Below are 27,529 nucleotides of genomic sequence, written 5' to 3' on the forward strand. Positions count from 1 at the left end.
ACACCCCTGAAATGGCCAAAGCATTTATTTCATTAACTTTTTCTTAAGGTGGTAGAGCAGATAGCGCCGGTGCCTCGCCGGTATTGAGGCGCACAGCACCATTAAAAGCCGGCTGTGGTGCTCGCGAAACCCCGGCGTCGTCCCGTTTGGATATCTTAATCTGTCGCGGCTCTGCGAAGCCTTCTTCTTCCCCACAGACGAGAACACGTCGGACGTGGAGGCGGATACCACCTTAAATCACATGCTGACATAACAAGAACTCTACTCTCCACCCATATCCGAGAAGAGTCTGTTAAGAGGTGTCTCACCTTCCCGACTACGTTGGTATTACGAGGAAAGACGCCGGTGTGGTAACAACACGCCGAGGCATCGCAGGACATAACAGCGGCTCCCCATTGGTCAGGAGCGTCTTGGTCTGGTGCGTAACGTCGCGCGCTGGACACGCACGGGCCTGTCAGTGCATTTACTGAAAAAAAAAACCTTGTGGATATTCAAAGTGTTTGGATCTATCTCTATTTCGCTTTTAAGTCACAGTCCGGGTTTGTCTTACATGCCAAAGCTGGGGGAACAGACAGGAACACAAGCGACTTCAGCGCGAGGCTTCACAGTTTTCGCCACAATAATTGGTAAGTACACGCAAGTCCAAGTTTGAGCTCATTTTGAGCATGTTAGACGCTTTAAACTAGTTCGACATAACCGTGTCCGCGGGTCAGGAATTGATTGGAGACAAGCAGTCAATCACGGATCGATAAAGAGCATGTTGCGTCGTGATTGGATGAGCCGCCTTCCATGTAAATTCTGTGAGACATGATTAACTTAATAAGGGCAGTATCGACGACAGGAGAATGCCACTGTCACTGTAAATTATAATCAGCAGCTGACAGTAAGTCGTTGCTGATGTTGTCTGTTTTGAAGCACTCTAACAACATTATGAAATGATACTGTACTGGTGACAACCATGCTAAGAGTATAATAAGCACATTTACTATTTATCTTAAAGGACAAACAGGTGAAATCGTATGTTTTCCTGGTAAACTCTTGCTGTAAAGTCCGAACTGAATGACCTACCATTGTTAGACGCAAGTAAACTGAAACACTTCTAAGTTTTGATTGTGACAGTTTCCTTCCTTGACCACTGGGTGGCGACCGAGTATCTTCATTATTCATGTTAAGGCCTCTGCTTGTGTTGGATGAATCTGTCCAGAGGACCTCACTGTGTAAAGATGCCTGCATGCTGTTAAAAAAAAAAATCTCTGGCTGGATTTGTGGGTGAGCTTCCTCATCTGACCAGACATTTGTTGGTCCCATGAAAGTGGAAAACTTGCATTTGTGAAGCACCAATACTGCGTGTAGGAACATCAAGTCACATTTCACATGTATCATTTGCTTTTACGCATCTGTTACTGACATGTGTCTTACTGTGTTGGTTGCAAGTTAACGGCATCCTGCTTCCTGAAGAGAATACCCCATCCAGTGTGTAATTTGCATACTATCCGCGATCCCTTTAATGGTTTGTGCATGCTGCTGAGGTCAGGGGAAAGAGGATGGCGTCAGCACTATTAATGTCATTACAGCCATCTGATAATGTAGATTTACCAGTGTAGAGTGTAACCACTGGTCTTTAAACTACTATATATTATAGTATAATCTATATTATTATATAAGTCTTTAAAATAGCTACATCCACACTAGTGCTGTTGATTACTGGGCTACTGTAACAGCCTTATTGTTTATAGCCAGCAACATAAAAGCCAAACATTCATTCATTCTGATGATTCCTTTGCATCTGATCTAAACGTGGCCTGTATGTAGTCCATGATGCTCTTGGGTATGCCTTTGGACACTCATGGGCCTGTTTTTGCAGTTGTGGAGTCGCTGTTTAAGTGATGAATGCTATTTTGAGCCTGTTGCATGGTCCCCACACTGGAGGACCCTTCACCTGTTTTTCAGAGATATGTGACCTGACACTCATTAATAATGTCTCTTTGTGTGAGGAGATGCCAACCTTCGCTAACTAATAAAATAAACAGGCTTTGTTCGTAAAAATAAGGAATTAATAGTCATTACAAAAAGTAAATATTTAACTGAACCCTCCTCAAACCCTCCTGTGACCTCTAAAGGACCGCGGACCACGGTTTTAGAACCGTTGCTGTAGTCTATTGTGGTATGGGCACATATTTTGTTCTATACTGTAATTTATTATGAATGGCCTAAACTCGCCTGCCCTCCACGTGGGTGTGGATCTCTTCCTGTGATTGGCTGAGATCGGCAGCGTCCTGAAGGAGCTCTCCTGTGATTGGCCGGGCCGCCTCGGGTCTGTGGGCGTATTTTATCGATGGTGGAAGTGGGATACTCTGTGACACTGTTCATTGTCGATATTTCACTGGAGCTGCCGTGGCTATGAGTGCGCAGACGGAGAGCCTCTCACTACTCGCCGTATGAGGCTCTGCAGCTTACGGACCGTGTGTTTTCTCTGCTGAAGCTTAGAAAACACCGAGAGGAATTTACGTCCTTTTTTTAATTAGAGCTCCCAGTTTTTGTTTTAAGGGCAACCGTCTGCGTAAATACGCGTCCATGGCATTTTTTGCTGACACGCTTGCGTTCCTGCTTGGCATTTGCCCATCTATGTAGCATTTAGGAAGACTTTTGTTTGCACGCCGGAAAGGGCAACAAAGAAAAAGATCACAGAGAAAAGCGAGTCTTATGTAGTTGACTGTGGGAATATTCTCATGATATCGACCGGGGAGAAGACGGACTGGGCTTTTTTCTGACTCTCGGAGAGCGAGAGAAAGGAGGCACCGAGAGCGAGCGAGAGAAAGAGAGAAAGCTCTCTGAATGCTGCCTTTCATTTGCAAGCAGAACACGGGACGGTAGCCGAAGCGACGGATCCGCCTCGCCATCATCCTCACCCTCCTCATCCCCGGCTCTGCTCGTCTTGTCTCCCCCTTCTCTGACCACAGGTTATCGGATGGACCAGCATCCCAGCGCCCGGAGCTGCACCAGTCGCGGGGCTTCGTCCTGCGAGGCCGTCCCGACAGAGCCCTCCATGAATCTGTACATCCACTCCACCACCGGCACACGCTTCGAGCTCTCCCTGCCCCTGGAGGAGACCGTGGAGGGACTGAAGAGGAGGCTGTCGCAAAAACTCAAAGTACCAAAAGAGAGACTCGCTCTGCTGCACAAAGAAACGTGAGTAAACCCGATGCAACCTTTATCGAAATGTGTTTACCGTGAGTGTTACCACCGTTTCATGTATGGGAGAAGTATCCCGCTTTTGTCCTGCCTGTATCCGTGCCGCACACTGACATCGTGAGCCGTGATGTTTAGGCTACTCCGCACTTTAAAAAGGCGAATAACCCGAGTTTAGGTTCGCTCACACCCCAGGTCTGCAGTGACATGTTTTAATCTATACTTTGGATTTATGCGTGGCTGAGCTCTCGGCAGCTTCAGAGACAACCTTGGCTGCTCTGGGCATCAATACATTCAAGGAAACTACTGACCATCAGGACGCACGGTATTGGAATTACGCATCGGGGACGCACCGGTCACTGGAACAGTATTGACGGGGCGATCTGCAGACTTGCATTGATTAATTCCTCCTTCATTATAAATACTGAAGCCTGACTGAATTACTAATGCTTTGGGAATCAAACATGTTAAACATTGATGAGTGAAGTCACACAGACTCGGCAGCCTGTAATTTATTTACTCTGCTGCTGCTCTGCGTGCATATATATTGTACATCCTTTGACATGTTACTGTATAATGGAGGGTGGATGTATCCTCTACTTGGATGCAGCTGTAGGTGTGATTTCCTGTAGTTACATGGCAATAGCTAGTGTGCAGGCAGAACAACTCCCCAATGGTTTCAGTGGGTTTCTGGGTGTGTGGTATCGAGTGGCCGCGTTCTGGAGCGCCCAGAAAACACTGCTGTAATGGCACATCGGGGCAGCGCTGAATGGGTGAGGGAATGGTTAAAACCTTTATTATTTAAAAGCAACCGCAGCCTGCAGTGTTAGGCGGCTCCCAAATGAATCAGACCCAGGTTCAATGGGCTAACAATAGTGCAGGTGGTGTTATGCAAAAATGAGAAGGGAGGCTTTAGTGCATGCAAACAGTCAGCATTGTTTTTCAGCCCCCATCCCCTCCCACCCATTGTAATCACCCAATAAATCACATCATCCTTTAAAACCTGAAACCCCCTTTTTAATCCCCTCCTGCTCCTCAAAGTGTAGACCTACAGCAAGTGGGTGCTGAGGGCCTTTGTTCGGCCGCATGGGGTGAGATTTGGGTCATGCCTGTACAGCAGGCTGTCCTAAACATCCTTCAGTGAACTGAAAGAGGCCGACGCTTGAATGTGAGCGCTTTAGTGCATCGTGACTTGCAAGAAAGGACAATTCCCTCATTGTGGAGCAGACGCTCCTGCTCTGCACCAAAACATCAAGTAGTAAAATCCTGAGACCGTGTTATATATCAACTGGTTCGACTTTGCTCAGACAGTTGGCGTAATTTTCTACAATGCTCTGTCAGAAATAGATACTTGCCATACTGTTTATCCTCTCTTCTAACTATTGTCGCTTTGAATCCAGCTTGGAGTTTCTGCTCCTCATTTGTACAACTCAAAATGGCAAAAGAAAATACTTACCTCCACTTAGGCGAGTGGCAGTGGTGCCAGATATCCACTGCGAGCAGTTGTCAAGCTCCACTATACTCGAAATTGAAATATGACAGCCCAATCAATACTTCTCTTTCATGGAGCTTTTCACCCACGGCTCTTTTCCAAACTAGTTTTGAAGTCTGTCTGCCCCCCCTGGCTGAAGGGTGTTTGTGTGTCTGAAGAGAGAAGATATTGTCAGCACTGTCTAATTATCTTGTTCTCTCTAACCCTGCAGGCGACTAAGTTCAGGCAAACTCCAGGATCTAGGCATCTCTGATGGGAGCAAGTTAACACTTGTACCAACAGTCGAAGCAGGATTAATGGTAAGGCTCACCTGGCTGTAAGTCCACATATAAATAACAAATACTGCGCGTTAGCGTTTCTAATCAATATTTTTGCATGCACGTACTTGATGTCTGCTCTGATTTTTTAATGCCTGTTTTTCTTTCTGTGTAGTCTCAAGCATCAAGACCAGAACAGTCAGTAATGCAAGCCTTGGAGAGTTTAACAGAAACTCAGGTGAGAAGCCGTTTCTCTGTGTTGATGCTGCAATAATATGAATGTATCCAACTTACTATCCTGCCATGGTTGCTATCCAAACAGAACATTGGGCCTTTTGTGTGTGTGTGTGTATGTGTGTGTGTGTGTGGGGATGCGGGAAGCTGTAGCTTTGCTTAAGTACAGAGCAACACCCAGACATGACAGATACAGAAAGAAAGAGATGAGATGAGATGAGCAGGCTGCACAAGCACAAGCCTCTTTGCTTGTCTAATCTCAGCCTCTTAAACAAGCCAAGCCAAGCTAGACATCCACTGTGAGCTGTTAGGATATAATAAGCAGCAACACCCTCCTGTATCCTAGTAACATCTGTGATAGTGTGTGTGTGTGCGTGCACATCACTGCAGGAAGCCAGGGCGAACACCAAACAAGAAAGACTTATTTGTGTGCTGCTGAGAGGACCAGCACTTTGCACTCAATTCTACCTTTCTGTTTATACCTTTATCTGTAATCTCTCTGCACTCCTTCTTTATTTCTTGCTCTAGCACACGTTCACACATACACACACGCACAAGCAAGTTTCCAGGAAGTGTGCCGTGGCCGCATGGAGCTCATAAATAGAGTGCTGGATCATCAGATGGCGGCCTTCTCACTCAGTATTAGCATAGGGTTCCTGGAAGCCGAGCATGCACGCACAGCCGGAGTGGGGCCTACACCTTGTACATACAGTGAAACGGCTCCGCAGGCCTGCAGGCATACAGTATGCATTTGAGTCACTGTGCCGTGACTCACCAAAATGATCAATAGTGAGAGTAAAGCGAAAAAGGCAAAGAGTTCTCCGCGCTGGCCGCAAAGAAGGCGCGAGCGAGAAGAGAGGCGATAAGGCTGAATGCACACAGACAACAGCGTGACGTATGAAACACTCTGCAGCTGACTGTCTGACTCAGATCAACTTCCTTTTGTAGCGTTGGGCAACACTGAGATGTGCGTAAGTGCATCACTGATGCGCTGCTGACTGATGTCAAAACAGTACAAGATGGTGAAACTGGATGCTGATGTAAGGAGTTAAGTGTGTCAGTCATGCGTCCTTATGAATTCGTCCACAGAGCGATACGTCGCAGTTAGTCACATTTGTTATCAGAGGATGTGAGCTGTTCGGAGGTAGCGGAGTGCGGTTCGCCGTGGCTTCATTCCCTGCTGATAATTTTGTGGTGGAAATCCTGGCCTCGTTGTGTGTGTGAACTCAGCATGCGTCTCGTAGCACTGACAGCAGATGACTGAATGTGTGTAGGTGTGTGTAAGTGAACGTGCGCGTGTCTGTTACTGGATGTGTGTGTGTATGTCAGAGCGGTAGTGGGCTGGAAGCGAGCCTTGCCCATCATGTGGTACGCCTTTGCTGGGCAGCCATGAGTGACTGTCATTTTCACCAGAGGCAGATGATAATTCGACCGCCGAGCCAGAAGAGCAGATTTCGCACTCTCCTTCCTGTGTCCCTACTGCTCTTACGTTCAGTCTGAGTCAGACGGTGGCGTTTTCTCAAGAACTGCTTACAGTACATTACTGTTGCACTGAGCATGTTTATTGCGACAGTATTGTAATCCTGCGGTGGGGTTAGAAGGAATAAAGGCCGCAGTATGAACGACATTAGGGTAAAAGGTTAAAAAAAAAAGGCATAAAGCTGCTTTAGTGTGTTTTTATCCAGGGAAATTGATTCCTCTTTATAATTCATGAAGCGGAATGGAATGATATAGATTGCAGAGAGATTAAGGATCTGAGTAAGATTAGAAAATAGGAACACAAAAGCTTTCCCTCATTTCCTCTCTCCCCTCCAACTCTGGGGCTATCAAAAATCAATCAATGCACTTAGCTCTTAAAAGTGTTTGACATGATAACTGATATGCCCATACACCCAAAAATAGCCTCGGGGAGATTTGGGGTGGATGCGGAAGCCGCAGGAGAGCTGGGTCTGAGCCCCCGGACCTCTTGTAACCCGTCTCCACCCTGCCCTGTATTTTGGTCGCTCGATGTCTCATATCCAGACTGGCTGTTCTTCTGGGAAGTGTGTTTATTCGTGGAAGACGGGGCTGAGCGGGTCACCTCATGTCTTCTCCGTTATCAGGATTCTGGGGGAGTCCGCGGCTAGCAGCTAGCCGGCCAACCAACCAAGCGGAACATGACAGCTCCCAGGGCTGTTTCAGACTTTTGTGAAGCAAGTTAGATAGAAAATGTTTTATGGAAATGGAGCCCCGGCAATTATCGAAATGGGTTTTCTTTTTCCTTCGCTCCGTCTCCCCCTTTTCCTCCGTCTCCCTCTCGTGTTACTGCTTAACAGCTCTCCCAGGGCCCTATAATTTAAATGTGCTGTGGTTTGCAAGTCCAGCTAGCTGCCTCAGTTTGACCGTGATGGCTGGCTTCTTCAGCAAGGACAATCCTGGCTGCCTTAATTCCTCCTCTGGCATCTCACTAGACTTTTTGCATGACATCTAAGCTGTATTAAGCCACTGCCTCCTGACGGCCCATCAAAATACAGTTGCCTGCGCTACTCTCTTCTCATTCTGTCTGCTAAATAGAGGTTGTGTGTACAGCTTACGTATGCAGTCATGCACAGGCACACACACACACACACACATATATACACACACACCAGTATTGAAAGGACATATTTAAGAGGATTTCAGAGAATGAGAAAATGTCTGATCCCAGTGGTAAAATGAGTGTATACTTACAAGACAAGCAAAAAGAGGCAAACGAAAGCAATATTCACTATTTCTGGACACGTGAAAGAAGTGACAGCAGCTCTCCATCTATTGATCTTGGCATTTGACAAAAAGAGGAGGATTATATGTCCCTCTCAGCACATGGGGACTGTTTGCTCATTGATGCACATTGATGTTAGAATAAAAGCCAACTAGGCAGGCAGGCATCACCCTTACCATCCCCCTATTGCCCTTCCCCCATACAGCCACCTCTTTGTTCCTGTCTTAAAGCATGAGCACCAAACCTGCCCAGCTGACAGACCCTCAAACACACAACAATGATTGAGGGTCACTCTTTAAGTTTGCCTCTCCCCCATGACCCCCTTTCATCCTCCATACATCCATAGGCATCAGTTATATCCAATAGAGTGCAGCTACAGTGGTGCGTACTGGTTTCAAAATCAATGCTCGGCCCAGCTGGAGCGAAGCTCGGCAGGCTGCAGATTGACAAATTTTGCCTTGAACGCTACCACAGATTGCTTTGGGTGGAGGCTGTGTGTTGCCATTCCACACGTCCCCACGGAATAGGCTGTTACGTATCTGCTCTACTTTTCTCGCTCCTGCCGACAAGCACCTCCTGTCCTCACCCACCCCCCCGCCTCCTCCTCCTCTTCCTCTAGGAACAATATGGCACAGTTTCGTCATTGTGTCTATAAGCGGACAGATGCAAACTAGGAGGATCTGGCAATCTGTGGGGAGTCACCTCTGGGTCACCCTCACCTCATTTCGTCCACTCTGCCTCCCTCAGGGGGGTGCCACCGTGGGCCTGACAGGTGGAGGAGAAAAGAAAGGGAGAGCTTTGCACGAGTCATTCTGTGACATGTCAAGTCTGTGTGTGTGTGTGTGTGTGTGCGTGTGCAAGTTTGAGGTGATCGCATATGCTCGGGTAACTCGCAGACAAAGAAATACAAGGGAGAGTCGAAAGGAATGAAGGACATCAAGGCAAGAGACGATGTTTGGCTTTGGAAACGTTGGAAAATGGTGTGTGCATACGGACAATCAACTGCATACGTACATGACTGAGTGTAAAACAGCTCAATGCAGATGGTCAATATGTTTCTTTTTCCAGTACTGCACCTTGTAGACCGTCTCATCTAGATGCTAGTTAATCAGCGGGATTGACACTACTGGAAATCATTGGGGAGTAATTGTATTGAGGATTTGGGAGTGCAAGGAATTGAAAAATGAGTTCGTTTGTTGGTCAATACGAGAAGATCCTCCCTTTTTATAGCATGCAGCTCCCTCTGCCTTCCCACTGGCTGCTGAAATGAAGGCTTTTTTATCTTTTTTCTGTGGCTTATTGCCTTTATTGGACAGTGACAGCTGAAGAGAGACAGGAAAGAGGGGAGGGACAGAGGGTATGACATGCAGCAAAGGACCCGGGCTGGAACTGAACCCGGGCAGCTGCGGTAAGGATACATGGTGCTCGTGCTCTAGCAGGTTGCCCGAAATGAAGGCTTTTATATGCATGCAGGATAAGAAAGGGAGTCTTTGCTCTTTAGAATGGTAATTTGCTTTTTTGTTACCTAAATGAAAGCTAGAGAAATTAATTTGTTGCTGGATGTGTAAATCAAATTGTGTATGGAATAAAAGACAATGCTGATCTGAAGGCCTATTCAGTCCCCGCTCATGGAAATCCTGGCCCTGAAAATTGCATTAATAAGCTGATCACGCAGTATTTTTGCACCTGTGTAATCCCCTTTGTGGTGCTTAAACGCACAGCGGGAGGGGGTTGCTGGGATGGGTGGAGGGAATCAAGGTGTGTGAGATGGATCTTGCCGTCGATTTCATTGTCCTATTGTCTATATGCATCTGCTTGCATGTGTGTGTGTGTTTGTGTGTGCATGTGGCAACATCCATTTTTAATGTTTATGTCTTTTGTGCGTTCCCTCGTTCAGCAGCCAGGGGAGTCTTATTTCTCCGTGTTTGAGTCGTGACCGTCATTGTTTGCCATTCCCTGGTGACACTGAGCTTTTGTGATTCAAGTAGCAGACATCGTGACTAGTGGGGCTACTGTGTGGGAGGATGGAGGCCAGGAATGTCACGTCTGATAGCCACCACCAAGTCTAATGAAGTCAATTAGGCATATGCTACTGGTGAAGCAGGGATGCATGGGTCAAAAGATCCAGGTCCAGTCAGTTTTCTGAAGAAAGGCCGCTTTCTTTGCACCTTAGCCAATTTTAACCACCGCTCTGCTTGCCATCTTTACTCCTTGATTCCTCGTCTCCTGCCTCTCCATTTGCCTGTACCCGCTTACTTTGACTTCCTTTGTTGGTGGCGAGGAGGTTGCTTTTACAAGTGTCCACAAATTTGCCTCGCCGGTCACAAACTGCTCGTCGTTAAGCGACGCTCTTCTCCGCCACCAAATTGCATTAATCAGCAGGTATGAAAGGCGTCCGGTGGAGCGGGAGGGGTTAGAGCAACAGTTGGAGCTGATGCACGAGGGCTGTGGGTTGAGCGGCTTGCATGTGAATCGGCTCAGTGTAGCTGACCAGTTGCTGGCACGGTTGGGAGTGTGAGGAGTGGCTTTAGCTGGAACCCGATCATCCTGAACTTTGCCATTCTGATCTCTCTTTTCACTCAGCCGATCAAATTCAGTGATGGCCAGCTGGTCCTCTCTCGCTCCTTCAGCCCCCTCTGTTTCTTATCAGGCAGCATTACGGACGCCTATCTTTCTAATGGGGCCTTTGAAGAGCCCCCTGGCTGCTTTTAGGATTTGGAGCATGATGCAAATCATTGATTTTTTTTCTCCTCCTTCTCTCTTTTAAGAGCCTGTTATTGCATCTTTAGCCGAAGTGTGTCTGCACAGAGACTATCAATCGTGTCCTGGTGTGATCAGAACACCGAGGTCGATAGGGGGGTTAATAAGCAGATTTTTGAACCGTACCTCTCACCTAGCGGTTCGACAGGTGAGCCGCTGCCTCGGAACCAGCACGGCTGGAGGAGACGGCCTCCTCCTCTCAAGGCTTCCCTCTCTCCACCCCCCTGCCCCGCCCTCCAATCCTCTATCCTCTTTTCTCTGGCACAAAGCTGCTCAGTTGTTCATGAATGTCAGCTCAGTGCTGCCAGCGCTCTCTATCTTTCCCTCCCTCTCCCTCGGTCTCTCAGCCTCTCTCTTCCTCCCTCACTCCTTATCTCCCTCCCTTAGTTCGCTTAGTGTGCAAAGGAAGAACGACTGCAAATGAGTTCCTTGAACCACAGGGACCCCAATAAATAAAACTGTCAGCCAGAGATGTCGAAAGAAAAAAAAGAGGGAAGGAGCCAGAGGCACACTCTCACTGAATATTTCATCACCCACCACCACTCTGACACCCTACCCCCATCGCCCGCATCCCCCATCCCCCCTCACCATCCTTGCTCCCTCTCTCTCTCATGCCACCCCCAACTCCCCCCCCTTTTTTTTCCTCCCATCTTTTCTCCACCCCTCCTCCCCTGGCTGCCCCTTATCATATTCTCCACCATCACTGCATAGCAACCAAAGCCCGCTTAACAAAATACCACCTTCTGGACCCCGACGACTAAAACAAAATGGTTGATGGTGCCGGCTCTGGGGTCAGTTGTTAAAGAGGAGCGGCGCTGGCATATTAAGCGGAACAGCTCTTTATCAACACCTGTATGCCACTGAATAGACTCTGTCATTGCCCTTGCAGTTTCTGTTGGGTATAATCACATGTGTGTGTTGTTTTCAGCCAACGCACACCTTGTTCCTTCAGGCATGAGCTCCCCTTCTCTTTGCATACCACCGCCGCTGCATCAGAAAGAGAACAATGAATGGCTGGTTTCCTCTCTGTCTGCCTCGAACACGACAACAGTGGGGCCCTCCTCTCCCCTTGTCTTGCGTCTCTCATAACAAACCACTACAGGCCAGCCATGAGAAGGCTCGCTCCTCTCGCAGGCTAATTTGAAGCCTGCCATGTGGTGTTGGGAGCTCAGTAGGAGTGCATGAATTTCATCTCGGTGGTTTTAAATAATCCACACTAGTCATTATAAGAGTAATCAAGCCTCCTCTCTGTTTCTCCTGCTGTCACTCACTTTCTGGCTTTTTCTCTCACTTTCTCTCTCATGTTCGGGTTAAAGCAGCGGCCCTGTTCAGGCCTGACGTTAAATGACATCCTGGAAATGGATACGAGCAGAGCTATGGCTGCGCTCGAAATGGACTGGGTTTCAGCATATGAACTACAGCGTGAACACAAACGTGTCCCTGGCCATATTTAGATTCTCACAGGTTGATTCGCCTTCTCCAAACAACTCTTGACAAGGCGTAGAAGTACGTAGCAGCCACCGCACTCCTCTCCTCTGGCTGTGCGACTGAATGCACATTTTTTCCTGTCCGGCAGCGGTTTCTCTGCAGATAAAATCAAATGTGAGCAGGGAAGTGAAATCCGATCACTCGAGACAGATTCTGATGCCAGGTGTGAACTGTAACCTGTCTCAGCTGGATGTTGACACAGTCTGGATGTATGTGGATACAGGATCGGAGGCCTGAACTGTACCATAGACAAACAGATACTCTCTCAGGGGTGTTTTCCCCATCTTCCTCCCTCCCTTTAACTAAACACTGGCTTGATGGTCTCCCTCAGGGCCTCTGTCTGTTGTGTATGTGTGTGTGTGTGTGTTTGTTGTGGGTTGGCAAACTGCCGACTCATTCTCTTGACAGCTGTCAGTCACAGACCCAGTCAGCGTCTCCTCCCCCCTCCTTTTCTCTTTTGTCTCTCTCCCCCCACCCACTTTTGGGATTCTGCCTCCCCTCGAGGTCTCAAACAGACACACTCACGCAAAATTCTCATCTATCAGGTGACCTTTTGTACACAGAGTTTCCTACAGCCCTCTCAGGTAGCGCCCTGCCCTGCCCTGTTCTCCTCCTCACTTCACACCCCACCCTGCTGAGTATATTGTCTTAGCACAACGGGGTAATCGTGGTGGGTGTGGACTTGACTATCAACAATCATTAGAGGCTGAGTTTACACTCAGAAAAGGTTGAGTTTCTGTTTACCCTGCAGCATCCTGTATGCTGATTTGCGCCGCCTTAGCTGATTATTTACATGTTGAAACGCAGCCATCGGATCGCCCCAGCCCCCTCGTCCTTTCACCTGCCTCTCCTCTCCCTCCATCCTCCTCTCCACACCATGTCAATACCAATGTGCAAAGGTCACCCTGGCAACAGAGAGGCAGCGGTCGATATAGAAATAAATAAGCAGAAGAAAAGGGAGAGAAGTGATGGAGGGCAGAGCCTGGTGATTCACAGGGTTAACTACAGGCCAGCATCTCACAAACACACTCCAAAGGCTGTGGGGTCTGGGGGGAGCGAGGTCTCTGCTCTCTTTTAATGTCTCCTTCTCTGCTTTGTCATTATTCTTTCTCTCCATGTCCCATCCTCTTCGTGCTCTCTCCTCCCCTTGTGTAGCTTTTCGGTGCTGCCTCTCTCTTCCTGTTTCCCCCTCCCCGGGGACTGAAAGCACACGGGCTGCAGGGGTTGTTGAAACCTTTTTGGACAGAGGCGTCACTTTGTATTTGCCAGTGCTGCTAGTTTCTGTTTGCTTCTATTTGGGGAGAACCTGAGATGTCATTACTGCTGAGTCTTCAAGACCCGAAGAAGCTTTCTGACCCCCGAATGACTCTCGCTAGGAAATGCACACACGCACCTACACACACGCACCAGCGAGTGGCAACACACAGCAACGGAGCCGCAGGCATGCAGGAACGGGACAAGAGTACTTTTGTTGTTTAGTGTGAATCCTCCAGCCAAGTCGTGACAACCCCGCTATCCAGTGTGTATTTGTGTGTGTCCATCCGGGCCACGGGTGGGTCAGCGAAGGCCTCCACACTTGGCCTCTGTTAGCTGTTGCCAGAGCTCCAAAAATGGGCAGCCCTTCCAGATCCGCTGCGGACAATCGGCCATTCTGTGTTTGAGAGGCAGGCGGGGAGTATTTCCTGGACGTGGGACTGATTTTTCAGGCCCCGGGCCAGACAGAAGGGTGGCCTCTGTCTCTGAGCTGAATGACACTGCTGACTAAGAGGGGACTGAGGGGCAGTGGGAGGCGAGCGAGAGTGGGCTCTATTTGTGTGTTTTTTCCAATAGGTCTCCTCATCCACCGCTCCCCGGCAGATGTAAATGGGCCAGTGTTACAGAATAGTGATTGATTGCGTGATGGGTTAATGTGGTGTGTCTGTGTATCTATGAGAGGGGAGCTCAAAGCACTGTTGTGTGCATTTTAACTGCTAGCTGTGGTGCAGACTGTTCACTTACAAAGGAGGAAGTCAATATGCATGTAGGAGTTTTCCTCTTTGTGAAACACTTTCAGTACACAATCTTGATGCAGAATACAGTAAACCATGCGTATGTCGCATGTTTTGTTAGATTTGGCATCGCTGTGTGACTTTTCTATGTACAAACGTATAAATTTAATGACTCAAATTCCGTTTTCTCCATCTGCAGGTCAGTGACTTCCTGTCCGGCCGCTCCCCCCTCACTCTTGCACTGCGTGTCGGTGATCACATGATGTTCGTCCAGCTCCAGTTGGCGGCGCAGCAGTCCGGCGGTCCCCAGCTCCAGCACCGACACCTCATCACCCGGGGAAACGCAGAGACTGCAATGGGACAGCCCACGGGGCAGCCCCGTGTTCCCCACCCTCACCCGCACGCCCACCACCACCCCCATCATCCACACAGTCACCCCAGCTCCCACTTGTCCCAGCCTCACCTGGTCCCTTCCTCCCCCTCTTCTCCGGGCTCCCCTTCCTTCCCCCTGCCCTCCACGCACCACCAGCCGCTCCCTCCCATGTATCATCAATCGCCCTCCTCCGCTCACTGTAGCCCCCCTACTCCTCCTCCTCCACCCCACTCCCCTCGCCCAGGGACCCACATCCCTGGAGGTATTTTCCGCTCTCCAGCCCATCACCATCATCACCATCACCACTACCACCAGCCTTCCTCAGGCCAACCCAGCCACGACATCGGCCAGGCCAGCCCTGTAGCCCCGGTCCTCTGCCCTGAGGTAAGCCTCAAACATTTCTAAGTAATCCGTATTGTTTATGCTTCTGCACCGCTGTTATAGCTTTTTATCATCAGCCCTAGCTGAATGATCTAAAATATTATGTCATGATAATATTACTGCTATGAATGACGTGGTAGATGGTGGTAAAATAGTTTAACTTTACATAACTAATGTCATCAAAGTCACTTAGCCTTCTCATGAATGAACAATGGCGGGGATGGGTTACGACCGCTTGACCCGAGCGCACTGCACAACTAAATCAACCTCAATTAAACTGATTAGATTAGTGGGATATCCCGGCAGCATGAGGGCGAACCCGTGGTTTACTCAGGTCTGGAGAAGGTTTGCATGTGATGTGTGCATGCTTCCAAACCACAGTGCATTAGTCATCACTGGAGTGCAGCCTGCCTCCCAACACATACTAACAGGCCAACACACACACACACACACACACACACACACACACACACACACACACACACATAAAGCAGGATGGGCACAGCATCCACATGACCTCATCCTGCCCGCTGAGACTTACGGGGAAAAGGGGGGAACATAAAGAGCTCGAGAGGAAAAAGATTCAAAGTGCGGCAGATTTAATGAATCAGAGGTGGTTTTTTCACGTGAAGGCTGATCATTAACCTCAGTGTCGTCAGCCATTTACCGTCAACCTTTACAACCATTTATTTAACTTCGGATAACTCTAAAAACAGCTGCGCACACATGCACAAACACGCTTGCTTGCCTCCACCAACCAACTTTGCTGTTTATACTTTCTCTACCTCCCCGAGCTGCAGCCTATGGAAAGTGAATAAGAACCAGATGTCAGCGCACTATGTGGGAGAGATGGTTCACAACAAGAAAAACAGAAAGACAGGAAAGTTTAGTACGGAGAAAGCGGAAACGGCTATTCCTCATCAGGCTTTCCACAGCGTAACGCACAAACACAGAGGCCTTCGCTCGGGTTTCGATTTCACTTTCAGATGTCAGCTGAGTGATCCAAGTTAAGGTGAAGGTGAAGTTGCGGGGTTGCCAAGTTTGGTATTTCTCAGGTTAGAGGTAGCAGAATGGCTGTTTGGAGGCTATAGTATGGCAGAAAGATCAGGTATCTTGCTGTCTTATAACCATCAGCCTTTACTGTGTAGGTCACTCACATAGTGCACATACTATTTACAACACCCTGCAGTAAAGGTCACATACAGAACTCAGGACAGAGCTTGCATTATATACTGTATATATAAGGGATATAGGTCAGAACATGACTTCAGCGTTTCACAGCTCACAAGCTATGCATGAATGTCATTTGATGTGTATATGTTAACGGGAAGTAAACTTGGAATTTTTCCTCATACAGATTGTGTACAGATGTGTTCTTTTTGCGCACACACCCCGAAGCTTCGTTTCAAGCTATATACTGTATTTCCTCCAGGCTAACTGCAGCACCAACAGCCCCACAAGTGGCACCAGTCCCTCAACACGCTCCCGTAAACCTGGCGCCATCATTGAGAGCTTTGTCAACCACGCTCCCGGAGTCTTCTCAGGGACCTTTTCAGGTGAGAGGACACTGAGCTGCCATTAAGATTTATTGCTGCTCTAAGCAATACAGTGAGATCCAGCCCAAAGCCTCTTTTGTGAGAACTTGCATGCTTCACAAAAAATACCCAGAAAATTAAACACAGGTTTTTCTGTCTGGTCTCAGGGTCTGTCGTGGGCATGTGCGTGTAGGAATGACCTTAAATGCTTTGACTCTTCTGCTTTTTGGTGAAAACTCAACAGACTTTTCCCTTGCTCCCGCTCTCAGGCACTTTGCACCCTAATTGCCAGGACAGCAATGGGCGTCCCAGACGAGATATTGGTACCATCCTGCAGATCCTCAACGACCTCCTGAGCGCCACACGCCACTACCAGGGCATGCCCCCCTCCCTCACCCAGCTCCGCTACCAGACCCAGTGCGGATCACCCACCTCCCCATCCCCCTCACCGCCTCCTTCGCCCCCAGTTGCTGGCATGACGGGCCTTTCTGCCAAAGCTACCTCTGTGCCCGCCAGCAGCCCTAGCAGCCCTCCGCCGACTCTTCACCCGCTGGTGCAGTGCCAGAGCCAGATCCGCATGTGCAAACCCCCTGGTGAGTGACTCTACACCGCACCCCCTCTGCTCATGCAAGCATGTCATGAACACAAACACAAACACACACGCATTAAGTCATTGTGCATCCCTTGAAGCAGATGTTGCGGGAGTTTCCACAGCTTTGGAGGAGTGTGTGTATGTGTGTGTGTGTGTGTGTGAAATGACTGCAGTCTAGATCCTGTCACTTTGCTCCTCTACTCTTACATTGCAACCTAGTAAAAAATTCATCATTGCCTTTGTCTTTTCTGCTTCTGCTCTCATCGCTCGTCACGTTTAACTATCAGACCTGTTGGGATGATTTTGCATCATTGTCTTGTTCAAGCACGCATTTTCATCTTTAAAATCGAGAACAGAAAAGTCAGATTACAGAACAAAAACAGTTGTGCACGTATCTCTCCTGGGTTTTGAGGCAGAGGAGAAGAGGAAGAGATGGAAGGAGGGAGGGAGGGGGGGGTCTCCTTAGTAATGCAACACAAGCTTTTCCAGACCTGTTCAGTCAGGCTTCACTTGTCAGGCAGCAGAGTTGCCTTTGTTTTTGTGCGCCAAGGAGATAGGTTTACCCCTTCAAGCTTGGGCCGGGCTATGTTTAGATTAGATTAGGCTTTGGGTGGTTTAACCTCCCTCTTAAAGAAGAGCCGCAGCTGGGGCATGTATGGGCTGGGGCCGGACAAACCGCGACATACCCATGCCCAAGGGCTGGGCCAGGACAGGTGCTGGAGTTCAGATGATACCGTTAAGGGACTGGGGTTGAGTGTTTTAAAACCTGCTCTCCGTGCAGAGAGACACAGGATGTTGAGTGTCAGACAGATGTCCAGAACAGATAACATTCAGTCAATGTAGAGAAGGGTAGACTGTGCTGTGCTGAGAGAAACAGCATTGTCCTCTGCTGCCTCCTTATCTCCCGTGGAGGAAATCGAGCTAGTCTTTGGTGAGCTGCTGGTAAATTTTGTTGAATAGTGTGGTGGGAAGGGTCCTGGAGTACAGTGATTAATGTTTAATGTTTTCTTTTGTTTGAGAAAGCAAGAGCATACATTTCTATTGTCGCGCCCTGGCTTTGTCCCCCGTTTCACGACCTTCTGCCGCGAGCTGAATGGCGTGTTGTAGTTGTAGCAGCTGAGCACAGATTGACCGGGAATGTCCAGTATTTCTTCGCATCACCCTCGGCGCCCTTACAAGTGTTCAGTGAACAGTTGGAATAACACTGGCTTATTTTCCTAACTCAGGGAAGACCTTTCCTTCACTGCCCCCACTTACATGCTCCCCCCGCCCTTCCCCTCCTCTCCCACTATTGTCATCTCTTTTCGTCTGCACTCAACAGCCCACGCCGCTGTTTCCCCCATTTGCCGTCCAGAAGCAGCCCCGTCTGTAAAATCCATCTCTCCGTCTTCCTCCCTCTCTTTCCACGTCTGTGTTGTGCATCAATACATCATCCGTGCTCATTTGGCCTTTAAATAGATAGATTTATTCCGAAAGGCGGCTCTGAAAAGAATTTGCTTTGTGAAGTCGAGAGCTGCGAGAGGAGGATGCAGAAGAGGGGGGTTGTTCAAACCACAACACTAAGCCTCCATTCATCATATGGGTGTTTATATCCTGTCCATCAGTCCACCGACTGCCCACTGATTAACCAAAGGCGAAGCAAAAACAAAGAGAGTGGATGAAAGAGTCGCCTGTCTCGTGTCCTTTTCCGACTTTTCCTGCCTAAAGTCCAACTTCCTGCTCACAATGCGCACTTCCAGAAAGTCATGCAAACGCGTAACCCGTCTCACCGAGACAACAAACGCGCTGGTGTGTTTGTGCAGACGGAGGCTGCGTGCCTACTTGTATCCCGTTCCACATGGTGTCCTAAGGAAGCCGATGACTAAGCGCTCACAGGCAGTCTTATCAGTCGACACCTGATGGAAGACTTACTGGACTTAACACCGCGGCTTAACACTGCTTCACAGAAACCTGCCTTCATTCAGCCACAGGAATAACCTGCACTTCCCATCTGCCAGAATGTGCGTGTGCAGTCGCACTCTGGGTTGAAACAGCCTCTCGAAAATGTCACATAGCTCGGCTGTCTCCGGAGAGCCTTTACCCTTTCCACTGCAAGTTCATGCGCGAGAGGGAGAAGACAAGCGTAAATAAAAAGCTTGAGCGTACACACATGCGCGCGCGCGCACTCAACCGCAAATGCCTGGTTAAAGACTTGGGCGACTAGCTTGGTTTCAAGGCTTTGCTGCATAGTATTGCTGAGTGCGGGGATTTGTCAGCCCAGGACTTGTGTTTGAATTGAACAGGAGGGCTTTGGGATGGCCTGGCAGGCTGATTGTTAGCTAAATTCCTTTACTGAGTAGGGTGGACCTCCCCGGCACCCCCCTCCAGCCCTTCAGCCCCCTGGCTGGCCAAAGCTATTGTGCAGGGGCCAGGGACAGGGGCTGCATACAGGGCACCAGGCTGAGCCATTGTGGGGCAGAGGAGGGGAGGGCTATGGGATTATAGGCCTGCCTTTTAGTCCCACTCTTACTGCAGCTGCCTTAGTTCAACACAGACCCACAGAGAGGGGCAAAGCAGGGGCAAAGTTAGCTCTGAAAGCTTCTCCAGCACCCCCTTCCTCTCTTGTGTGCTTTCCGCATCCCTTCACCCCCTCCCGTCCCCTTTTCGATTTGTCAGGTCATGTTAGCTTCGTGCTGACTGGGACCGGGCAAGCCAAAGGAGGAGGGAGGGAGCCAGAGAGGGACACAGAGAACGATCCTTCGCCCGTAACCTCATCGAGTCCTGTATTTAAGCCCTGACATGCCTGTCCGAGGCACCTCACATTATCCACGGTTGGGCTTTGCTCCTGTATCATCACACGCGGGGGTTTGGCGCGACGCACGTGGGCCGACAACCCGAACGAACGCCGCGCAGCACGGCAAGGAGCTATCTAGCAAAGCCAGCCAAGCACATCAGGTGCCCTTTCATTGTCGACAAGGAGAGCGAGAGGGAGAGAGAGAATGCAAATGAAGTCTAAAAGTCATTGAAGAGCTTGCGTCCCTGCAGGGCTGTCAATGCCCTTTCACCGGCTGTCAAAGTGCTCATTTTAGCTCCGATTTGATTGGTTTTGATTGATTCCCATATTATTGACCCATAGAAGGGAGAAAGAAGTAGTACTCGAGGAAAGCCAGGCTGACTTTGCTGCAATGTGATTTTCTTTCCTCTTCTTCCTCTCTTTCTCACTGTCCACCCCTCCCTCTTTCCCCTGGTTCCCTGGGTGCTGAGCAAACACAATGTTCTCTCTGCAAGATCACAAGACTTATCAAGGCAAACAAACAAACAACAGCACTAAGACAACTGCAAATGAAGGCCAATCTTTATACAATCAATAAAAGGAGAAGCTCCTTTAATCTCCCCGTGCGTCCTGCATGCTGCAGCCCTCCTCCCTTTCTCTCCACCTCCATCCTCTGCCTCTCCTCCTCCTCCTCCACCCACCCACTCCTCCCACCCTCCCGTGTGCTCCCTATCTCAGTCCTTGCTGTGTTGCTGGGCTGGGCTCAAAGGCAAGGAAAACTGACTGACGCATCGATTATTCATAGATCACCCCTTCTTTCTCTCTCCCTCTGTCTGTTTTGCTCTGGCTTGCTCTGCAGTGCTCGGTGTATTTACAGGGCCTGTGTCAAAGTCTTCAGAGGGGAGAGTTTGGGGATGGAAGAATGTGCTGCTCGGGATTGAGTTTTGGTGTGATTGGCAGGCGGGGAAGTGGTAAAAAGAGAGAGGAGGAAAAAGGAGACTGGCGTTAGTTTCCTCTTTGTGCCCTTGACCTGTCTTCTGTTTGATATCTTCCACTGCACGTTTCTAAGAAAAGATCTGCTGTCGCCTCATCTGTCTTTTCTGTGTCACACAGGGCTGTATATGAACATTGGCGCTCTCTCTCCCTCTCTCTCATTCATTCCCTATGTCTCTTACCCACTTCACTCTGGGTCCTCCAAGGTTATTGTACTCACGTCAAACCCTCGTCTCTGCGTCCAGGCTCCGGGCCAGCCCAAGTGTATGTGTGTGTGTGTGTGTGTGTGTTGTGTGTATAGTCTGTCCTTCTTAGCCAGCCCTAATAATAGACCTACTGTCATAAACATAGTCTGGAGATCCTTGCGGCCAGCTGTGTCCGGCCCAGCCGCTCAGGGCTCCGGTAGTGACGCTGGCCACACACACACACACTGTTTGGTGTAGCTCCAAGCACATTCTCAGAGCTCTTGCCAGGCCAAAGGCCAAGACCTACTGCACCATCAAACTGCCCTTTAAACTATGCATGTTTTTTCTTATATATTACTGAGCCTTCGTAGTAAATGTCCGAAAAGAGGATCATTATTGAGCGGTCGACCCTTGGTGAAATGAAGAAAGAATTTAAACTGAGACACTGAGAAATTGTACCAGACAAACAACAGATTTTGTAAGTAGGCATGTGTTGGCTTCGTGCCGTTTCATTGTGTACAGCCATATTTCGACACAGCCGAGGGGCGGTTTCGCTGTTGGCTTGTAAGAGCAGGGGAATAAGGAGAAGAGGGAGGACCAAGGGGGGGGAACAAAGCCTTGCGGCAGTGTATATGGATGTCACATGGAGCTGAGGCAGCGGAACAATGGCTCTAATGTAGGAGAACCCCCCCTTTGGTGCACCCCCCGTTCTCTAGAAATGACACGCTGCCCTCACACCAGGCACACACAGCATCTGGATGCACGCACATACGTTTGTATCAGGACAAGACATATTGGCAGGAAGTGGAAAAACCCCTGTCCGTGTGATGTGAAGAAGTACTCTTTTCTGCCTCTATTCTCGTCCTTTCTGCTCCCAAAAAGCAGCACCAGGGCTGCTCGACGGCAGTTCAGTTCTTTAGTATGCACTGCCAGACTGTGGTGAATATTTATAGCTGGAAAAAAGGCTCTGCACTGCTCGATCCGATAAGCAAATGAGGGAAAGAGGTAAATTAAGCCCACACAGAGTCCGGAATTCATTCCGATGGGGGGCAAGAGCAGAGGAGGGCACAATCGATTCGGAAAACTGCCACCTACGGCTGATCCTTTACCCTCCACCCTCCACCAGTCCTCTTTTCTCTCCCCCTCGCCCCTGGGGGAGGAATTCCTTAACCCACACCGCCACCCCCCTCTCCTCTCCTCTCGCCTCCTGCTTCCCCTTCTTCACACTGCCCCACCTAGCTGTCTCTGGGGAGACGCGGGGCAAGAGCTGGAGGAGGGAGGAGTGGCAGGGGGTTCCTCTGTGTGTGTGTGTGTGTGTGTGTGTGTGTGTGCGCGAGGGGTGAAAGGGGTGGAAGTGGTTGGGGGAAAGAGAGAGGGGGTGCAGGGGAGGTGGTTGGGTCAATGAGCTGAGAGTGGGAAGCTACAGCCATAATAAAGAAAAAAAAATAGCAGAAAAAAACCCAATCTCTTCCCTGTCTCTCTCTCCGCTTACAATTTCCATTCGCTTGCATTTTCTATTGAAAGCCAATAGCGTTGTCCTGGGCCCGAGATGGATGGCTGCACTAGAGCTAAGGTTTAATCAATAGGTCTTTTTAATTTGCCATCGATCCACGTTAAAAGCTACTGCGGCTGCTGCTGCCGTTGTGCGTGCGTGCGTGCACCCGCGACCGTGCGCCGCAGTGTGTTTGTGTGCACGAGTCCACGCGCTGTGTACGGGTTTTTGTGCGAATACATGACGTACTCGAATGCGGACTTGAGTGTCTGTGTGTTTGTGTGTGTGTGTGTGTGTGTGTGTGTGTGTGTGTGTGTGTGTGTGTTCTGGTGTGCAGGAGAGGCAGAGATGGCCGCTGTGCTTCGGTTTATTGACATTCTAGCCCATTATTTAATTATTTAATTCCCAGACAGATACTAATGGAGCTGGCTAATAGATTGCGGTTGCTTTCCTTTCCTTCCAAGCCCCTGAATATACGCATAAATTGAATTAAGCTCCACTCGGCCACTGTAGGAAAGCATTCACAGTGCGATGCGAGGCCTCTCCCTCGAGACTGTATTCTCCTATAGGCACATCAACAGCTAGAAATGCACTTAGGAGCACGTCCAGTCACTGAGGCATGTCATCTGGAGTTACGTGCGCAGATATCAGAGGCAGCTATCAGAACGTGTCCGCTCTGGCTTGTGTCTGTATGTTGTTGGCCTTGCTATTGGTTCTCAAGGAGATTCAGGTCTAAGAAGGTCTCCCCACTCAGCGATAAGGGGATGAAATGGCACCGAGGGGGCTAATGATGCTCGGTGGGGGAGGTTAAGCTGCAGATTCCACATTGCGCACATGGTGTGTGTGTTTGTGTGTGTGCCAGAGCCAGTGGAATGATCCTGACATGCCCTAGCATTATCATCAAGGCTGTGTTGCTTTATCAGCTGCCTGCTAAGCACACACACGCCAAAGCACACAGACGTATATTGACATTCTTCTCAGTCCTAGCTTATTTTCTAGCTTGTGTTAATTCTGTTCGGTGTAAATAAACCAGTCAACATGCAGAGAACCTCACTGACCACCTCTGTTTTCCTTCGTCCAGGTGACCGTATTCGTCAGACCGAGAACCGTGCAACCCGCTGTAAGGTGGAACGCCTGCAGCTGCTGATGCAGCAGAAGCGCCTGCGCAGGAAGGCGAGGCGGGACCAGCGCTCCCCCTATCAGTGGCTGCCCAACCGGAAGGCCGGACGCAGCAACAGCAACAGCAGCATGTCCAGCGAGGGCTCCCTGGACCTGGACTTTGACGACTCGGTGTGGAAACCCGACGTCAAGGCCGACTTGAAGTCTGAGTTCGTCATGGCCTGAGCCGTCTGCACCCACGTGCCGGGGGATAGATTCAAAGATGTGCTAAGCATTGCTTGGGATTTACCTAGAGATATTTTTTTTTGAGGGAGTGGATTCGCAGGAGGTGACACAGAACTGCGCAAAGGCGTCTTGTGCAAAGAGGAAATCAAAGTTGTCCTTGTGAGCGGCGCCGGTCATGTGGAAAAAAAGTGGCTCCCTGCAGACTTTAATCCCGTTCTGTCGTTCACAGGCGACCTTGTGAAAAACAGCAACAATAGCGACAGAACTTTCTTTTGATGCTTGGACTTGGACAGGCAACAACCGGACTTAGCAGTGTAAAAGACTTTTTACGGTGTCGCGACAGAGACCGTACCTGAACTTGAGCATAGCAGAATTCAGTGGGTGGTGGTGGTGGTGGTGTTTTCAGATTTTGTTTTCTAAAATTTGTTTTTTTAAAAGCGCACTCTGGACAGCAATGAAGAGATCCACACTGGACTTATTAACAGGACGGGAGCACCAGAGGCCTCAGTGTTTGCTAATCACAAGAATGGCAGGACTGCCGAACTATGGATTACTCCAACGGGCATTCTTATCAATCTCGAAACTCACCAACCAGAGTCTAGTTTTTACCTGTTACGGGGTGGTTAAACTTTTTGGTTTTTTTTTCCATTTTGAAGCATATTATTATATTTTGTAAACAAAAAAATATGTAGCATTGTTCACAAAGCATTCAGGTTTTCATATAACAGTTCAAAGTAGTTGTTGATTTGCACATTTTCTTGATTTATAACAGCTGGTCAAATTGTGCAAGAAGGAGGAGGTGGGGCCTGAAATAGAATTTAAAAAAAATGAATATGGAAGTATTGATATCAACCTCAGTGACATAGGGTATCGATAGGAACGATTAATGAATAAACAAAATGAATTAATATTAACAGAAAGTGCTTTAGAGGATTTTAAAATCTTTAAAATGTATATGGAAAAGAAAGTCTATTTTTTATTTCTCTTCCTATCTGCTGTTTTCAAAAAACAGCGGCCCTCCGTGGCTTCAGTCAAGTCGTTGACTACGAACAAATACGTGCATCCATTCAATCATTCATTAGCTCGTTCACGAATTCTAGTCGTCCGGCCACAAGAAATGATGCGGAAAGCTAAATTTCATCCAGCCCACCTTCATGTCTCACAGACCTGAACGGACTTGTTGAGGGTTTGTATTAGTTTGTGTACATAAATGTGACAATTGGCAAAGGTTCATGAGGGTGTGTGTACGTCTGACTTTAGTGTAAATTGATTTAGAATAACCCACGTTTTTGTCCGAGTTGTCTTCTCCCAAATAAACCCCTTAGTTTCTCAAAATCCTGGAGATCAGCTGCAGTGCGTGCATGGGTCACTACTTTATATCACGACAGGATAAAACGTCAAATTCTAAGTTGGTTCCCAGCTCGAGGCCCATTTGATGTGTCCCTTTACCACAAGTCCTCATAATAATGACTCTATTTTTTTATTGGCAAAGAGGGAGAAGAAGTGGGATCTGTATCCAGCATCATTATCTAGTGCCTCCACCAGTGCATCCATTGACATATCAGGTTAGGCCTTTCACAGTTCCGCTGCTACACATGGGGATGAAAAAAACAAAAAACAAAAGCGAGAGGGGGAAAAGTGACTTTTCTTTGCATGCAGAAGTGTGAATTACACTGATCTTTTTTCTATCGATGGAAGAAAAAAAAAAGAAACTGGTGCTGTGGGAATGAAGGTTAACAACATGCATGAATTTGTGAAGAAAATAAACAATGCTGCTTTTGTTGGTTAGGTTTTTGTAATTTTTACTTTTCAATGTTCGAACAACAGTGTCCTGCTAAAGTATTCACGACGCAAAACCAAAACAGATGAAGTTAAGTGTGGACTCGCGTCTTGCTCAGCACTGAACATTCCTGTTGTGTGACAATGAAGATGATGAGCAAAGAGCAACGGACTCTCTCTCTGTCTACTCCCCGAGCGCTGGTCTCACCCCCGTGACTCCCAAGGACCCAGACAGCCTACGAACTGTTCAGCCACCTCCCCTCCTCCCAGCCTGAACGCCAACCGAGGCTCGCGTGGACGTACTCTCGCAGGGTACCAACAGACCAGCGGATTTACAGTACTGTCCCACAACAACCAACCCGTGAGAAGCGTCTGGTCCGTCTCTTTATCTGTCTGTCTGTCTGATCGATCGACCACCCTACCACAATTGCACTCCCAGAGATTGCAGTGAGAGATTACCTTTTTGGTGAACCTCATCTTTTTTTTAAGTGGCCTTACCTTTCACTAAAAAAATGAGACACTTGGGGACAATGGGGGCGGGAATGTTTTTTTCTTTTTTCTTCCTTTTTTTCTGTGTGCATCGTTGTCGGACTTGTTGTCATCAAGGCGCCATTTTTGTCACTGAGGACACTGGGCATCTGTCGTTTAGTGCTTTTAGCTGGTGGAGTCTCTATTATGTCAAGGCTTCTGTGCCTTAAAAATGTTGCCCTTGCTGTGTCAGTGTCAGATTAAAGCTTGTTTCCAATTGGTTGATAACCAGTTAGTATTCGCAGCCATGAGAGTCGTAGATTTTAGGGGTAAGGCGTGTTTGAGTGAATCAGATACTATTCAGAAGTTGGTGTTGTTCCTCAAATACTATCTTTGTCCCTTTTCTTCATTGTGTTTCCATGCTTGTTGGTCTCCGTTGTCCGAACCTCACATCCCTCTAAACTCAGTCCTCCCACCAACAAGCTGCAAAAAGCTACAAATCTGTGTAACTTGTGTTAACTGAGGAAGTTTACACCACAGTACTTAGATGGCAAGAAACAGCCCTGATTCAGAATAAGAAAGGTCCTCTGAGGACTCCAGACTACATGCACTTCCTGTTTCCTGGGATACGACATTGTTAAAGGACAATTTATCCCCGGCCCCTCCCAAATTTTATTTAATTTCTTTTTTTTTGTATATGTATGAACTATACTCTGTGTGTGCCTCACTTCTGTGTGAAACTCAAAAAGATGAAACAAAACAAAAAAGATGACAAAAGCATTACAGAGAGGATAAAAAACAGTACGTTGGTGGAATTCTGATCACGTCATTTAAGTTGCCTGTTCTTTCTTGTAGCCAACTATTGAAAATAACAGGATTCAAGAATACAATTTACAATGTTCTAGCTCTAGACCGGTGTAGCACATGTGTGACTGTATTAATTTATGAAACCAAAATGGTAACTGTGAATTATGTATTTCTTTGTGCATTTTTTTTTTTAAAAGCGGGGGAGAAGGTTGTTGGGACACGGCAGCAGCTGATGCTCGTGTCCGAAAAAAAACGTTTTGTTTTTGGTGGAATATAATGGAAGCAGAACATGTTTCCGGAAAAAGAGAAAAAAATGAAAAAAAAAGAAAAAAACTGGAAAAAAAATGAGAAAAAAAGAAAAAATATATGAATATATTTTTTTTCTTAAGCAATACATTTCAGTGTGACTTGTGATAGAACATTTTCTTTTTTTAGGTAATAAATAAATAAAAAACAAAATGAGTACGTCAGGTTGTCTCCGTGAGTATTCATTACTAACCCATTCAATAACATTGAGTGAAAGCTGCTATTCTGTCTAATATTTCATGTGAGAATCTATTTCACGAGGTTACATGATAGGAGTGGCATATGAAGAACTAGAGAAGCTTAGAACTTCATTGATAAAATATTGCCTTACACTATATAAAAAGCTAATGTAATTGACGATTGGACTGAACCAT

General features: G+C 48.1%; 1 protein-coding gene across 1 annotated transcript; it reads left to right on the forward strand.

The window, feature by feature from the left end:
- Positions 1-339: 339 nt before the first annotated feature.
- midn (midnolin) lies at positions 340-27,314 on the forward strand. The gene is made up of 8 exons (XM_041936093.1): positions 340-626; positions 2,961-3,189; positions 4,893-4,980; positions 5,114-5,176; positions 14,348-14,905; positions 16,335-16,458; positions 16,707-17,030; positions 23,533-27,314. The coding sequence occupies exons 1-8, from the start codon at positions 551-553 to the stop codon at positions 23,793-23,795; spliced, it is 1,725 nt and encodes a 574-aa protein (XP_041792027.1). The 5' UTR covers positions 340-550; the 3' UTR covers positions 23,796-27,314.
- Positions 27,315-27,529: the final 215 nt, after the last annotated feature.

This window comes from Chelmon rostratus, chromosome 4 (genome assembly GCF_017976325.1).
Source record: "Chelmon rostratus isolate fCheRos1 chromosome 4, fCheRos1.pri, whole genome shotgun sequence".
Taxonomy (NCBI): Eukaryota; Metazoa; Chordata; class Actinopteri; order Chaetodontiformes; family Chaetodontidae; genus Chelmon; species Chelmon rostratus.